Source organism: Petaurus breviceps, unplaced genomic scaffold (assembly GCF_028583685.1).
Source record: "Petaurus breviceps papuanus isolate PSGF00001 unplaced genomic scaffold, PetGlider_PUasm1.0 214, whole genome shotgun sequence".
Taxonomy (NCBI): domain Eukaryota; kingdom Metazoa; phylum Chordata; class Mammalia; order Diprotodontia; family Petauridae; genus Petaurus; species Petaurus breviceps.
In genome coordinates this window covers 7,993,685-8,011,374 of record NW_027185863.1, presented here as the reverse complement: position 1 = coordinate 8,011,374, position 17,690 = coordinate 7,993,685, and the positions used below count along the sequence as shown (strand labels likewise).

Genomic DNA, 17,690 nt, shown 5'->3' with positions numbered 1-17,690 from the left:
TGAAGTACAATTATAAAGGTGGTACAGTGGATAGAGTTCTGGGCCTGAAATTGGGAAGATTGTTCTTCCTGATTTCAAATCTGGCCTCAGACACTTACTAGCAGAGTGACCCTGGGCAAGTCACTTAACCTTGTTTGCCTCAGTTTCCACATCTGTAAAATGAGCTGGAAAAGGAAATGGCAATCCACTCCTGTATCTTTGCCAAGAAAATCCCAAATGGGGTCACGAAAAGTCAAATGCCACTAAACAATAACACACATCTATAAAGTGAAAAGATTGACTTTCATGGTTATTTTGTGGGACCTTAGGGTTTTACTAAACGTGGCATACTTTTGAAAGAAGTCGTAGAGGAAGTGTGGCATATGACATAGAGGACCAGCCCTGGATTCAGGAAGATGTGGGAGCAAGCTCTTTCTCTAATAAACATGAGCCTGTACCTTTGAGAGAGTTACAGCCTCTCAGGGCTCCCAGGCAACTCTGTAAGACTGTCATATATAGACAAGAACTGCACCAGGCAAAGGGGGTTTTCAAACCACGTGTTCCCCACTGATGAAATAGAAAAGATATGAACAAAAAAAAATCCTGCAATAGTATGATTCCATAATACTTAGAGCAGCATTTTTGTTTGCTTTGATTAAAAAAAAATCCTGAGCTAAATGAGATGCATTTATTGCTTTGTAGAATATGCTGTAATATTTCAGGATTTGGGGGCAGCTAGGTGGCACAGTGAGGAGAGTACCAGCCCTGGAGTCAGGAGGATTTGAGTTCAAATCCGGCCTCAGACACTTAACACTTACTAGCTGTGTGACCTTGGGCAAGTCTCTTAACCCCAATTGCCCTGACTTCCCCCCTCCAAAAAACAAACAAAAAAATTCAGGACTTTTTAAAAAGTTAACTCTGCTGAGTCATAATACAAACTCCTTTTTCCTCCCTTTTTCACAGAAAAAAGTCTTTTGTCTCTTCCCAGCTGCCTCTGTTCCTCAAACTATTTGCCTTTCATTGTTCCTGGGCCTTGGTTGCCTTGATTTCATAAGACTAACCCATTAGTTACTCCTAAAACAAAGGTCTGAGCATGTCATTTTCCTTCTTAAGGTTTTCCATTACGTCTAGGATAAAATATAAACGTTTAACCTGGCACACTCCTGTGTCCCTCCCCCCAAACCTTTCCAGCCTTAGTTTATGTAAAGTTCCTCCAGTTAAACCAGGTCACCAGCAATTCTTTGGGCTACCACATAAGCTCCCCTTCTTTGTCTCTGACTCTCAGAATCCTTGGCGCCCTCTGTGGTTCAGCCCAGGTATCACAATCTCCTCTATAAAGGGAGCCACCCTTCCCAAATCTACCCCCACCCTTGTGTTCACACTCTTCCCCTCCTCAGTTTCTCAGAAGAATTTACATTTTCTAAAAAAGAGATTTTTTTTCACTTTTGTCTTTTTATCCCCATTGCCTAGGTCATGCTTTGCACATATTGGGTGATAAATATCTGTTGAATTGATTTGAGCTTCAATTTCCTCATCTGTAAAATAGTATCTAGAGCAGACCATAGTTAAATAAATGGCAACTATTTTTTTTTAATCATTCCTTACTCTTTACTTAGTCAACTCTCTTCTCTTGCCCTCTAAATGGGGAACAAAGTTTAGTCCCTTTTTGGGGGGTTATTTTTCCTACATTTTGTCCTTTTGCAATCGAATACCCTCTAAGAGCTCCAGCTATCACCTCTAAATAGCTGAGATTAAGGTCACAGAATTAGTCAGCGGCAAAACTAAAAGCAAACCCCTCATCTCCTAGTTCTTCCTCCAGTGCTCTTCTGATCTCTCATACTGCAATACCTCAAGATGCCTGCTTCATACATTGCTCACAGTTTCTCTTTTTCTGAGGTTCCTGCCAATACCCTTGTCCAGGCAATTATCCCATGCTGATGTCTCTCTTTCCTGAAATTCTACAGTCCTTATTGTCTTTACATACACTTGGCATTTATATGGTGCCTTGTACCATTCACTTAAAAAGTCCCATCCCCCCTCCAAACAACAACTAAATGGTATGCTCCCTGAAGTCAAGACCTAGAGCTAAATATTTCTTTCTTTTAAACTTATTTTATTTTTTTCAGTTAACAGCAGTCTACCTTTTCTCCTTTCCCAATATTAAAAAAGAATTAAAAACACAACTCCTATAACAAATACACACAGTCAGACAAAATAAATTCCTGCACCAGCACTTGGGTGGGGGTGGGGGGTGTGCATACTCTGAGCCTATCACCTCTTGGTGAGGAGATGGGTAGTTTATTTCATTAGAAGTCATAGAATTGACTTCTGGTTGATCACTGCACTGATCAAAGTTGTTTGTTGTTACAATACTATTCTTATTGTATAACTTGTTTTTCCTGGTTCTACACCCATCACTATGCATTAGTTCAATACATCTTCCCAGATTTCTCTGATAGCATCTCCTTCATAATTTTTTTTACAACATAATAGCATCCCACTGTGTTGATATAGTATTACTTGTTCAGCTATTCTCTAATTGATAGGCACATCCTTAATTTCCAGTTCTTTGCCACCACAAAAAGAACTACTCTAAATTAGCTTATATATTTCTTTGTATCCTTAATACTCAGGGCATTATACATGCACAACAAAATGTTTTTTTAATTGGTAATGATGCTCTAGCACTCATCAATTAAACAGCCTTCCACCTCATCAATCATTCAATTAGTTAAAATGTCAGGGGAAGGGGAGAAGGAAGAAAGATGATCAGTTTTAACCACTTCTTCCATAGCTTGAAAAGCTTAATCTCACCTTCTCTAATTTGCCAAAACAACTGAAACTTCTCTAAGCTCTTGATGCTCATAAACTTGCTGTCATTAAACACCTTTGTTGCTATCCTTTAATATTCTTTGTGTAACCACAATATGACAGGAATCATGTTGGTGAAAAACTATAGTTCCAAGCCTCTACCCTCCAGGGACTCAAAAGCTGTTATCTCAGGGTGGATAGGTGGCGCAGTGAGTAAGGTGCTGGCCCCCTGAGTCAGGAGGACCTGAGTTCGGTTCTGGCCTCAGACACTTAACACCCACACAGAAAAACTAGCTGCGTAACCTTGGGTAAGTTACTGCCCTCCAAAAAAAAAAACCTGTTACCTCAGACTTTGGCTGAACTTTAGATGAACACTCTTCTTTTTTCCTACTCTCACAAGACTTTGTTCTTATGTTTTTAATAAATTTTTTAATAAACAAGAGATTCATTACATGATCATTGTTGAGTAGGACAGAGAATCCCCTGAATCTGAGATGATTTCCTGGAGAAAGAAGGATTTCAGGCAGGTATCTGTGTGACAAAAAGGGCAACTCTCAAGGCAGCCCCAAAGACAAAACTCTGCTAAGTGTTTTTTCACTGTTGCTTAGGTAACTTTCTTCTATAACCACCCAGGGGATCAGAGGAATTTCTCTCCCAAATACTGTACTTCTGGAATTCCCATCCTTTTCTTCCTCTCAAGTTACACCTTCACCAGAGGAATCGTTCTTGGACACCAATTCAACAAATATTTATGGAGTGCCTAGTATGTGCAAAACCCTCTTCTAGGCCCTGAAGAGGACACACATATAATAACTGTAAGAGACAGTCTTTGCCTTCAGAATATGCATGCCTGGTCAGCTGCTACAAGTACAGGAAAATTTTATAGCAGGACAAGGGAGTCTTGGGGGTATAAACTATATACAAATTAGGTAAGTTACAGGCGTTCAGTCTCATGTTACTCAATACAGCTTGGCACAGGCTTAAAGCATAACTTAAATCTCTCTCCCAGATACTCCATTCCCTTCTGCAAATTGGTTGACTCATTTGATGATCCTTATTTTGCAGGTTCACCCATATTTCCACACCTAGTCCAAGATCACTGCTATTTTTCTGAGCTCCATTGGCAAATAGATTTCCAGAAACACTTATTTTCTCATCCCTAAGCTCTGCATGTGAAATTACTCTGAACTACCTTTTCTTGTCTTTTGAACCAAGAACATTGTTCTATTCCCCAGATCTCCCTTCTATTCTCCCTCTCCTCGCCTTTCCTTCCCCCAAATCTAAAAACTACTTTTCATAACTCCACCATGCATCACCTTTCTAAGAATCTTAATTATTCATCCAGGACTATTCCTCTTCCCTCCTTCCTTGGACAACTCTTTGGGTTCACCAATCAGTCCTGAATCCATTTAATTTTACTATCATTTCTGTTTACATTTCTCAATTTCATCCCCAAGGAGAGCACAAAAGACTTTAATATTTGGTGAAATTCCTCTTTTCCTCATTTTTCTTCCCATAATTGGGATAATTATAATTATAGAATCTCAGAGTTGGAAGAAACCTTAGGCAGTACTGAGTCCAACCTTTATAAGAATAAGAATCCCCTCTAGAGAGCATGCCCCCAACTGGGAAATGAATAAACAAGTTGTATGATGTGATGAAATACTATTGTACTATAAGAAATGATGAGCAGGACAGTTTTTGGAAAATTTACATGAACTGATCCAAAGTGAAGTGAGCAGAACCAGGAGAACACTGTACACAGTACCGGCAATATTGTACCACAATCAACTATGAATGATTTAGCTGTTCTCAGAAATGTAATGATCCAAGATAATTCCAAAGAACTTATGATGAAAAATGTTATCTATCTCCAGAGAAAGAATTTACAGTGTCTGAATGCAGATCAAAGCATATTTTTTTTAAACTTTCTTTATTTTTCTTGTTTTTTTTATTGGTCTGTGTTTTCTTTCACAACATGACTAACATGGAAGTGTGTTTTTCAAGACTGCACAACTATAACCTATATCAAATTGCTTGCCTTCTGAGGAGGGGGTAGAAGAGGAAGAGAGGGAGAGAATTTGGAACTCAAAATTTTACAAAACAAATGTTAAAAAAGTTGTTTTTACATGTAATTGGAAAAAGATTTAAAAAAAAAAAGAATCCTCTCTAGAATACAACTAACAAGTGATTATCCATCTTTTGCTTAAAGCCCCTCAGTGGGAGGGCAGGGGGATTATTTCCTGTGGCTTTCCGTTCTTGAAGATAGTTTATATGTCTCTGTAAGACATGATCCATAGTCATTTTATGACCAAGTCATAAAGATGAGCCTGGAAGAATGGTATAAATGGAGCCAAGAAGATGTTAGGTAGGGCTTATTTATTTGTTTGTTTTAACCAGACCTGGTTCACTGGTATGAGCAACTCTCAATGAGGAAACCCTCTAAACAATGCAGATTAAAACTTATAGTCAGAGCAGGATTTCTTAACATGAGATCCGTGGGTCTGTGGATAGATTTCAGGGGGTCAGTGATTTTTTTTAAGCAATTGGGGTTAAGTAACTTGCTCAAGGTTACATGGCCAGTTATTTCTGGGTGTGGTGCTAAGTATCAGAGCCCGGATTTGATCCCCAGGTCATCCCGACACTGGAGCTTCTTACTTGCTGAGCCACCTGGTAGCCCCTGTCAGTGATTTTTTAAAAAATATTTTGATGATGGTATTTCAATATAATTATATTCCTTCATAATCCTAGGAATATATTTTAGGCACTTAAAAACATTATTCCAAAAAGGGATTCATAGACTTTAGTAGGTTCATGGATTTCCAGTAGTATCCTTCCTACACACATACACACACACACACACACATACACACCATACACACACACAGAGTTAAGAAACTCAATTTTAGAGGGTTTCCTGGAGGCACTGAGCGATTAAGTTCTTGGCTAGTCCCAAAGTATATGTTGGTAGCAGCACTTGAATCCAAGAGGTTGACTGACTGGGTAGCTCTCTCCATTACACCATGCATGTCAGCTAGGCTATGCTTAGCTTTTATGTATATAATTCTCGGGCAGAGTTGGACACGCGGTACCTGGACCCCCACCTAGTGATATCATTTTGGTTCTCTTCAAGAATGAAGGACAACAACCAACCAACCACAGAGCTCTCAAGGGTTTATAAAGTATTTTCCTCACAACGACAACTTGAAGAAAAAGATAGTACTAGTATTATCCCTATTTAAAGATAAGGAAACACAGAAAAGTGACTCACCTGAGGTTCCAGAAGTATTAAAATCTGGAGTTAGGATTTGAATCCAAGTCTCCTAATGAAATCTAGCACTTTTTTCCCCCAAAGTGAAATAGACCAAACTAAACTGATCACTTTAGAACATGGAATGAGGGACAGAGATTTTTGTCCTGGGAGTGCAATAGTTACACTAGCTTTCCTGGCTTAATTTCACTTTAGTTCAAGAAAATGGAAACAGCATGAGGATGAGCCCCAGGTGTCCACTTTCCAAATCTGAGCATATTCCAACATGCTGATTCATAAATTGGGAAGGAGCAGGTATTTAACCAGCTCCAATCCATGTCAGGATCAAGGCACCCCAGCATAGCCGAAGCATGAAGCTTGAACAAACTGCTGCTCTCTTACTAAGGTTCTGAGTAACTAGACCCAAGGTGATAACCCTGGGGAATGTATATTGGTCCAGGTGAGGAATAGCATCTGGGCACCGTCCCAGCAGCTGCTTAAATAGCCCTGTTGTTTCACCACATGACATAAGCTGCAGGGAAATGCGGTATACCATTTGTCATCCTTTAAAGTCTTATGTGAAAGCAGCTACGTGATTAGTCATAATGGTTAGGGAATTCCAGTGGCCCCTGAGGAATGCCAGGATGTTAGAGCTGAAGTTCAAGCAAGCTTGGTGTATCTTATTTGCTTATTCAAATTCTTTTAAAAATAGCAATTCCCTATAGGGTATATAAAATAGCTTCCAATTAACCCAGACTCTGCCCTGCTCAGACAACATCTGAGTAGGATCATGTTCAGCTCTGGGTAGCACATCTCAGGAAGGACATTGACAAACTGGAGTGTGACTAAGTTAGTGAGGGGAGTACAGACCATGCCACATGAAGACCAAATGAAGAGACCAGGGATATGCAGACTTAAATAAAACCTGATGGCTGCTTTTCAAGAATTTGAAAGGCTGCCACATAGAAGATGGATCAGACCTGTAATACCTAGTCTTAGATGGTAGAATAAGGAGTCATTTGGGAAAGTTTCAGTTTTTAATTATACTATGTTATGACAATACTTGTTTTATTCCATAAATTAAAATTTAAATAATTTTTTTAATTTAGAAAGACAAATTTAGGCTAGAAGTTAGAAAAGCATTCCTGATAGTTACACTCGTCTACAGGAAAAATTTTGAGAAAGAGAATGATGAACTGAAGACTCTCAAGAGGAATGCAATCATGACAGTGAAGAACACTGATATCGGTCCATATGAGTATGGGATGAAGGAATAAGGGATGATTGTTGTTCAATTGTTTCAGTCATGTCTGACTCTTCAGGACCCCATTTGAGTTTTCTTGGCAAAAACACTGAAGTAGTTTACAATTTCCTTCTCCAGTTCATTTTACAGATGAGGAAACTGAAACAAACAGGGTTGAGTGACGTGCCTAGGTTCAGACAGCCAGCAAGTGTCTGAGGCTAGATTTGAACTCAGGAAGATGAGTCTTCCTGACTCCAGGCCTGGTGCTCTATCCACTGCACCACCTTAGCATGTGACTATGGAAGAGAGAGTAAGGCTGATAACTTTGCACAGCTCTGTCTCACTTAAATCCAAATCTAATGCAAATCAAGACATTCCCCTTGTGATATTTCTAGTCTTCTTGGAGAATGAAAGACTACTACCACCTTAGTCTACTGAAAGAACGGGTAGCAGTGGATACAGTATGCTGTCTATGATAATTTAAAGAATTATGAAAGTGATATCAGACTTTATTCGCTTAGCCCCAGAAGTCAGTGGGTAGAAATATCTAAGGTATACCACTGGAGACCTCCCAAATTCACATTAAGCTGTTAATTACTACTATTCTGGTCTAGTCGTTCAAATAGTTTTGAGTTCCACTAATCTGTAAAAAGGCAAATTAGGTTGGATATCTGAGTTGAAAACTCCCTCAACTTCTTAACAATTAGAGTTTTCCAACAGAGGAGTAGAAGGCCTTGGAATTAGTGAATTTTTCCTTAGTAAAAGTCTTCAAGCAAGCAGATCACCATTTGTTGGGGATGCTCTGAAGGGCACTCTTTCTCAGATACATAGTAAACCCGATGGCCACTGAGATCCCTTCTCATTCGGAGATTCTGTGATGGGGCCAGATGATAGAAATGAACATTGAAAAGGGAATAAATCGTGGTTTGGATAGGAGTGAGGATTATCGAAAAGTCACTTGAAGGTTTTTGTATTACTCTAAGACTCTCTCTGTTCATTTGTTTCCTAAATTCAGCAGTAATCCTATCAACAATTTTAATTAAAAACTTCCTTACTTGAGCTTTTGCCTCCATGAACTAAACACCTGCCTATTGGCTCCAAAGCAGCAAGAAACCACCAATTCAGCTGGGATAATACCAAACTATCCCCACAAAAGTTGGCCCCAAGATACAAATCAGAATCATCAAGCATAAATAGGAAGAAAGAAGCATGGCAGTGCAGCATATAGTATCGGACTTGGAGTCACAAAGACTTAGCTATTATTGTTATTATTATTATGTTTGCTTGATTAGTGTGAGCAGGGGTAATATTATAGAATGAGCCTGGTTAGTAAGAATACTCCCCTTCTCTATTTTCTAACTCTCTAATGCACTTATGCAACATGATACACAGGAAGTACTAAAAGTACTCGATAAAGCTTGATCAATTTAAGCTTTAATAACTTAAAACTACACTGACCTTTCAGGAGAAAATACGGTCATTCAATGGAATAGAGGACTTTCAAGCATTCTTGATTAAAAAAGCAGAGTTGAATAGAAAGTTTGACATTCAATTACAAGAAGCAAGAGAAGCATGAGAAGGTAAAAAGGGAAAAGAAATCAGAAGGAACTTATCAAAGTTGAATCACTTATATTCATACACAGAAAAACAATAATTGTAACTTATGGAACTTTTCTCAGTATGAGAATAGTTGAAGGGAAAAGAAATGTATATATATGTATACATACATATATATGTCTATATAGGAGGGTATATGGGTATATGAATGCATATGTGATAATGTGTACATATGTGTACAGGTATACATAGACAGAGGGTACAGGACCAGTTGAATAGGAAGGGATGATACTTAAAAGGTAAAATTAAGAGGCGAGAGAGGAATATAATGAGAGGAAAGGGGGAGAGAGAATAAGGTAAAGTATCTCATATAAAAGAGGCAAGGGAAAACTGTTATAATGGAGGGCAAGATCAGGAAGGCAAAAGGGAATGAGTCAACCCAATTCTCAATGAATTTGGCTTAGGGAGGGAATCACATACACACTAAATAGGATATCTCACCCTACAGGAGAGTAGGGGGGAAGGGAATTAGAGGGGGGATGATGGAAGGGAGATGGAAGGCTGGGGGAGGGAAGTTGGAAGCACCCACTTTTGAAAAGGGACAGGAGCAAAGTAGAAAATAGAACAAGTTGGGGGTGGGATGGGATGGAGGGAATTATAGTCAGTCTATCACAATATATCCACTATGGAAATGTTTTGCATGGCTACACATATACAGCCTATGTTGAATTGCTTATCTTCCCAGTAAGGATGGGTGACAAGGGAGGTAGGGAAGGAATCTGGAATTCAAAGGTTTAAAATTAAATGCTTAAAAATTTATTATTATTTTACATGTAACTGGGAAATAAGATATACAGGCACTGGGGCATAGAGATCTACCATACCCTACTGGAAAGTCGGAGGGGGGATGGGGGAAGACATAGGAGAGAGAAGATTGGGGGAGGGGATATTCAGAGGGGTCACTGTTTTGGGGTGGTGGGTAGGGGGAAAATGGGGAGAAAATTTGTAACTCAAAATATTGGGTAAATGATGTAAACTAAAAAAAAATTTAAAAAAACTACACTGACTTTTGGGACACCTCGTATGATGCTGTGTTTCTGGATCATCTTCTAACTAGACTGTGGACTCCCTGAAGGCAAGCAAAATGTTTCATTTAAACATTTCATTTTCTCTAGTACATGACACAGTGCTCTGCACACAGTATTCATGTAATGTTTGTTGAATGAATAGATGACTTGTACTGCAGGAATACTACACTAAGTTAACTAAAGCCTTATGTTCATCAAGAGACTGAATGAGTTGGTGGGAAGTGGGGGTGGGAGAAGAATCTAACTAGGGCAAGTTCAGTTCCTAGGAAACCTCTAGGCTTGTAGTTTGATTTGTTTGGGAAGACGAGAGGTTAAGAGCAAGAAATTATGACGATGGCTGGATAATCAAAGCTTAAACAGTGAAGTTGTCCTCTAGTGGTCATTAATGACCTAAAAGAAGCTTAGAAATGTCAAAAGGCTCTTTCCCCCCAACACCCTGGAAATATTTTCTTTAAAAGGCCAAAAGAGCTAGGTGGTATTACTTTCACAAAATGGGTCAAGCAAATTCACATGGTACTAAATGATTAGGTAACATTTTCCAGGATGGTAGGAAGCTGCTTATGCCTTTTGCCTTAAGAGGATCCAAAGGCTGTAAAGGGAACAATCACTTTACTGAGGTGCCTGATGGTATTGTTAAATGAGGAAGAATATGGAGTCAGAAAAAGTGGGTTTTACAATTCATCCTTATTACTGATTTGTTATGTGACCTTGAGTAGGTAATTTTTTGGGGTCTCAGCTTCCTCATCTATGAGATGAAGGGGTTGGAGTCCTGGACTTCATCAGTAACATATTTTCAAGCCTTATATCCTAGGATCCATGGATGTGGTTTGTTGAGATCACTCCAACCTCAAAGAGGGGAGAAACATTGGCCAAGCCAAATGGCTCAGCAAAGATGACCTTGTATACTTTTCTGGATCTCTTTAAAGTTAGAGGAATTTCAAGAAGCATTGGACAAAAGGCTTGTGTGATTTCACATCCGGGCATGGAGTCAACAGGAGGTGTGAAGGGGGTGTAGAGACACTGAGTTTTGTCACAAATCATAGGACAGAGGCCTCTAGTCTCCAGGAGGTTTTCCTCCAGAGAGAAAGGTCAAACTTCATTTGGCAAAAAAAAAAAAAAAACGAACAAGACTGGTGCTCTGTCTGCCCAACAAATCACATCTCTGGCAGTCTGCCCCTCTGGCCATTGGACAAAGCAGCAGCAGAGGGGCCCAGATCCTAGCTTCCTAGGAAGCTTCATCAAGCAGGTGACAGTTGAAATTAGCATCAGAACACCTTGAAGAAAGAAATAAGAAAATACAGAGTTGAATCCCCTGTGGAAAATAGATTATTCACTGTCACACTGAACAATAGAACAAGACATAAATAGCAGTCAGGAGAAGATGGGTTAGCTTTGACAGAACCAGGGGAACAAAAACAGCTATCTGAGTCTTGAGCTCTTGGGGACTAGGAAAGAAGCAAATGGGAGACAGGATTGAGAACAATGTAAACATTAAAGGATATTTTAAAGATAGACTAATGGAAGGAGAAAAAGGGAGGTATGATAGTGATAAGACCATTTCCTTCTGCCTTAAAATAGTCTCATATGCTCTCAATGTTTGAAGTCATCTAATATTCTTACTTTGATCTAAGAGTAACTATGAATGAAAACTGCCCTAAACTGGGACTCTTGTTCAAGGATAGGATAAAATAGCACCTCTGAAATTTCATGGATGGTCTAAAGGAGCTGCCTTTATAGCTGAGACAAGGTCTGTAACAGAAAAACAGATCAGTTTAGCTAAGAGAAAAAGGTCTAACAATTGCCTGCCAGTACCTGAAGTATAAAACACATCAGGAAAGAGTAGGAAGCATTTCCTTTGATTAGTTTAAGAGCATAGCTGCATTAAAAGTTCTCATAGATTATATATGAGAGACAATAAGTGGACAATTCACAACACATGAGGTAACAGCAGAGTAGGTGTATGAACATGGGATCTCAGACCAAGAGCTAGATCACAGGCCATAAGACCTTGAGAAAAATGAAGAAAATGAGAACCAAAAGGAAAAAAGAGTATAAAATCGTAAAACAAAAACCAAAACCACTTACTACCATTAATTAGGAATTCCAATTGTATTGTTAGCCATTTTCTCTAGCTCGTCAAAAGATGGGGCTCACAAAAAATCAGTGGTGTTCTAGAAAAAGAACAGTTTGGAATCAGAGGGCCTGGATTCTTGGGCAAGGCACCTCACTTCTGTGGGACTCGGCTTTCTCATCTGTAAAATGGAGAGGTTGGACTGTTTGACCTTTAAGATCTTTCCTTGCCCTAAATCGATGGTCCTATAAACTGATGGGGGGGAAATCAGTTTCTTTTTGTAATATGGCAAAATGTAAAGAGAGCTAGCCCTGAATCCTGGAAGACATGGGCAAGTCAATTAAATTCTCAGTGATCTAAGAAAGTCTAAAAAACAGTAAGTTGCAGAGAAGGTAACGATCAGCACTGACTGAGGGAATTCCCACCTAAGAGTATTCCCTAATCTGGTGAAATCGTAGGCCCAGTCCATATGCCTATTCCTATCCCCATTTCTTCTTTTAAATGCTGGTCATTCCTCAGGCCAAGAATGGTTTCCCAGGCAGTTTGAATGGCTCCCAGTAAATGTTTTTGCATTTTGCCTCTTGTCTTTGGGTTAATGGTAACCAGGGAAAGACTGATTTTAGGCTGTCAGAATATATTTAAAAAAACAAACAAACAAACAAAAAACTCCCTCCCCTGAGAGCCAAATGGGCTTTTTCAGGACAGGAAGTCTGCCTTTAACAAATTCACTGTTTTGGAAGACTAAATGATACTTTTTCATTGTTGGTGTTGTTCTGTTGCATCCAACATGAACCCATGGACAAAGTCCATGGGATATTCTTGGCAAAAAATACTGGAATGCTCTGCCATTTCATTTTCCAGTATGTTCCCATTTTGCAGATGAGGAACTGAGACAAACAGGAGTCAAGTGACTTTGCCCAGGGTCACACAACTAATAAGTGTCTGAGTTCACTACTGAATTCAGATCTTCCTAACTCCAGACCAGTGCTCTATTCACTACACCACCAAATTGCCCCATGGATACTTTAATAGAATATATCGACTTTTTCCTGTGCATCCACTTTGAGCAATGAAGCTTGCTCCCTGGTCTTAGTCTAACAAAGGATGGAGTTATGGAGGGAACCTTGAATGGAGAGGAGAGTAAGGACAAATTGGGTAGGTTCACAAAAACCTCAAATGAGAACGATTTAAGACATGCGATGTTTCACTTTACCTTGGTGAAAGTTAAACAGTCCTTGTCCTGATCTTTATCCTTTATCTCAAAGTCATAAAGGGCTTTGCCCTGGGGTGGGGCTTGTGGTAAGGGCTTGATGCACTGAATATAGCTGGCGGGGAAGAAGCCATGGTTTCCATTCAGCTCCCCATGGTACCAGTTCTCATCCACCTTTCGACGAAGGATGATGATGTCTCCCTTGTTAAACTTGAGATCACCAGGTTCTTTCCCCTCATAGCTATAGAGGGCTTTGCCACAAGGAAGTTGGGAAATATTCTAAAACCAAAAGAAAGCAAAGAGTGAATTATTAGGACCCCTCATGGTGACTCGTCATCATAGCACAGAATGTGAAGAGGTTGGCTATGGTGGGACATAATATTCTAAAGGTGTTAAGAAACAGCATGGCGCGGCCAGTACAGCGCAAGAGTTAGAGTCCAAGGACTATGCTTTAAATTCTTCCTCTGCTGCTTATTATCTCTGTAACCTTGTGTCCTGGTGCCTCAGTTTCCTTATCTTTAAAATGAGAGGGTTGGACTACATGATTAGAGGAAACAGATTTAGAACTAGAAGGGGAGGGTAGGAAAAAGCATTTATTGGCGACCTCATCAGCTTCTCTGGATTTAATTAACAATCTACTTATCCTGCCCCAAACTCTCTGCTGACCTCCAATCTTGAATCTCCAACTACCTTTCAGACTTCTCAACTGGATGTCCAGTAGACATACTAAACTCAACCTGTCCAAAACAGAGCTCATTATCTTTCACCCTAAACCCTCCTCCGTCCTCCCTTCCCTTTACTGTAGATGGCCCCACCATCTTCCCAGTACCTTAGGCTCATAATCTAAGAGTCATTTTTCAACTTCTAACTTTCTCTCCCTGCCCTTTTCTATTCTGTTGCCAAGGCCTGTACATTTCTTCTCTATAACATCTCTCCAAAATGCCCCCCCCCTTCTCTCTACTAACCTTGCCACCACTCTGGTGAAGAATTTCATCACCTGACCAGATTATTGCAATAGCCTACTGGTGGGTCTGCCTAGCACAAGCCTCTTCCTACTCTGGTCCATTCTCTATTAGCCACTAAAGAGATTTTTCTAAAGTTCAGAAAACATGCCACATACCTACTTAATAAACTCCAATGGATCCCTGTCATCCAAAATGATCTGTCTGGCATTTAAAATACTTCATGACCTAGAGCCATTGTACCTTTCCAGGCTCCTTACATGTTTCCATCATGTACTCTTCAATCCAGTGACATTGGCCTCCTTGCTGTTCCATAAACAGGACACTCCATCTTTCTGCTCTGGGAGCTATCTCTGGCTGTCCCCATGCTGGGAAGGCTCTCCTTACTTATCTCCACCCACTGGCTTCTGTGGTTTCCTTTGAGTCCCAACTAAAATCTTCTCCTGGAAGCCTTTCCCAGCTCCCCTTAATTCTAATGCCACTGCTAATTATTTCCTATTTATCCTTCATATACTTTGTTGTGTCCCCCGCTAGACTGCAAACTCCTTGAGGGCAGGGGCTATCGTTTGCCTTTTTTGTATCCCCAAAGTTTAGCACAGAGCCAGGCACATAGTAGGTGCTTAATATTTCTTGATCTACTATATACCAGTCACTCTGTAAAGTCTTTACAAATATTATCTTATTTCATCCTCAAAATAATCCTGTAATGCCAGTGTCATTATTTTCCCCAGTTCACAGTTGTGAAAACTGAAGCATACAGAGAATAAGCAAGAGAGGCTAGATTTGAACTCAAGTCTTCATGATTCCAGACCCAACACTCTATCCACTGTGTCACCCAGCTGCCTCCCTAGAGGGGACCTTAGAGGTCACCTAATACTAATATTACATCCCTGTTAGTAAGAAATTTTCAGCATACAGCCCTGATTTATGAAAATTTAATAATCTGTAAATATATATATAATACTGTATTAATAATTATATGCATTATTAAAAACCAATAAAGTTAAAAAAGATTAGATAGTGATGAAATAATTGGATCCTAGAATTAATAGTGAGCCACTAGGCTAGAGTTTATTGAGTAGGGAGGGGATGGTGACATGGTCATATCTGTACTTCAGGAAAACCACTTTGGCCAATAGGTGGAAGATAGATTGCATGGGGGAGAGACTTGAGGTTGGAAGACCAATTGGAAGGTTATTGCAATAGTCCAAGTGACAGGTGATGGGAGCCTGATGGGAGCACTGGGGAAAAGTGAGAAGTCCATGATGACAACGAGGATGTGGAAAAATCGAGGAAGGATGGTGATACCTTTAATAGTCATAGGGAACTTCGAAAGTGAAAACTATTTACCTAAGAAAGGAGGAATAACTTAATGTGAAAGGAGAAGACTGAACCAGCTTATCTCTAAAATCTGCACCAAGTCTAAATCTCAGATCCTAGCTCAGTGCTCAGATCATTTATTCTTCATCCCACCTCCCATTATTTTAACAATGAGGAATGAAACAGGGAGCTAACCCCTAAATGGAAAAAAAATCCACCACTGTTCATCTGTCAAGATACTACAGGCCACCAGTTAGATATATTCTTCAGTACTGGACCCATCGAGGTAAAGGTTTTGTACCGATTCACCCACTTTCTCCCATTTCCTTTCCTCCTTGACCCTTTGTAATGTAACTGCTCATTAGGATGTAAAAGGTAGTCTATAGTCGTGGAACCAGGTGAAACTAAATGGTTCAAACAGACCTTTTCTCCCTTCTCACCAGCATCTAACCAGCAAAGTCAAGAAGTCATGATCTTTTCTTGATAATAAAGCACTTTTTGCATCTGGCTCAGGACAGTGGTTTCAAGCTGCCGTAGTTACTGCTGAGTCTTACTTGTATGCCCAACAGGTTAGATGATCCCTGACCTTTGCCCTTCAATCTTTCACCTCAACTTTGTTGTTGTTGTTCAGTTATTTCAGTCATTTCTGACTCTATGCCCCATTTGCCATTTCCTTCTCCAGCTCATTTTACAGATGAGGAAACTGAGGCAAACAAGGTTAAGTGACTTGCCCAGGGTCACACAGCTGTTAAGTATATGAGGCCAGTTTTGAACTCGGGTCTTTCTCACTCCAGGTCCACCAACACTCTTTCTACTGTACTACCTAGCTGCCCTCACAGAAAGGACTCTTTTAGGATCATATCTAAAGTTGGAAGATGCCTTGAGGCCATCCAATTCCTACCTCTTCATTTTATAGTGGAAGAAATGAAATTCAGGGTGACAAAGCTAGTGGCTAAAAGAAGTGAAATCTGGATGCAGGTCCTCTAACTCCAAACACACAATTCTCTCCATTGTATTGCCCAGCCTCCAAGGTACAAGTCTCTCTTGTTCCTATTCCTAAATCCCATATTCATTTCCTAATCAGAGTTGCTCTAAGGAATTTTTTTTTTCCAGAAGCAGATTAAGTCATGTTCCTTTCTCTTTCTACTCCTAAAATTAACACCCACTCACCTAAACACTTTTCAAAGGTCAAGTCTATTTCTCTAAGGAAAACTAAACAAAAGCAGACCAACTTGCTGCTGCGGGGCCAGTGCCCAACAATTTGTCCCAGCTGAAGTCACATTTTCTCAGTAGGTCTGCTTTTGCCAAAGATTTCTTTAGTATCTGAATCAATCAATACTGACACAAAAGCCTGAAGCACTTACACACTGAAAAACTCTTTGTAGAGGGCTTAATGATATGTTGGCAATTCAATTACTCGACATTTATGTTGCAGTAGAGTCAAACGACAGCAGTTAAGACGGAACCTGCTGGTAAATTGACAAATAGCCACCACTAAGCAATTAAACAGTAACACCAGAGGATTTTTCATTACAGGATGCAAAGGGAAAAAATACAATAAGAAACAGTTTGTTTCCAATAATCCTCACCCTGGAAAGCTTTGTACTGTAAGTACTGCACTTTTTTTTTAAATAAACCAAAGTTTTCAAGAGCTAGAGTAAGGGATATTTTATCCATTCAGATAACTAATACATGTCTGGAAAGGATATGGAGTTATTAGCTTCAGAGCATCAAAGAGATTCCACCGCCACCAATAAGAGCCATTCAACCTATCTTATTAATAAGCTGGAGCTGTGCAGAAGAAAAAATCTATATAGCTAGCAGAAGCCAGACATCTTACTTCCATAAAATCACATGTCATCTAAGAAGAGAAAGTTAACATCATATGGCAAAGGTGATTTGACTACAGATCACAGGGTGATTAAGATACTTTTCTATCTTGAATTCATTGAATTGCATATATTACTTATACACTCATATTATATGTACGTTGTCTCACTCCCCTTCTTCCTTTCAGAATGTAAGCTCCTTGAAGGCAGACTTTCAGTTTTGTCTATGTCTATAGGGCTCAATACAGTGCCAAATACACAGTTGCTGTCCCTCCTTCATTTCTGAAGAGGACCAATGATATCATGGGTTATGTCTTGACTTGTGCATGACTTGGATGAGGCAGAACTGCACAAAAATAATCAGCCTCTT

The 17,690-nt window shown here is 39.7% G+C and overlaps 1 protein-coding gene across 3 annotated transcripts in view; it reads right to left on the bottom strand.

The window, feature by feature from the left end:
* The window catches only part of SH3RF3 (SH3 domain containing ring finger 3), a 615,516-nt gene that overhangs the window by 271,741 nt on the left and 326,085 nt on the right, over positions 1-17,690 (bottom strand). For 2 of the 3 annotated variants that reach the window (XM_069094040.1, XM_069094042.1), the window contains exon 2: positions 13,213-13,488. The exons of the other annotated variant lie outside the window; for it this stretch is intronic. In XM_069094040.1, the coding sequence (XP_068950141.1) occupies positions 13,213-13,488 (276 nt within the window). The remainder of the gene's footprint in view (positions 1-13,212; positions 13,489-17,690) is intronic. 3 annotated transcript variants of the gene reach the window in all.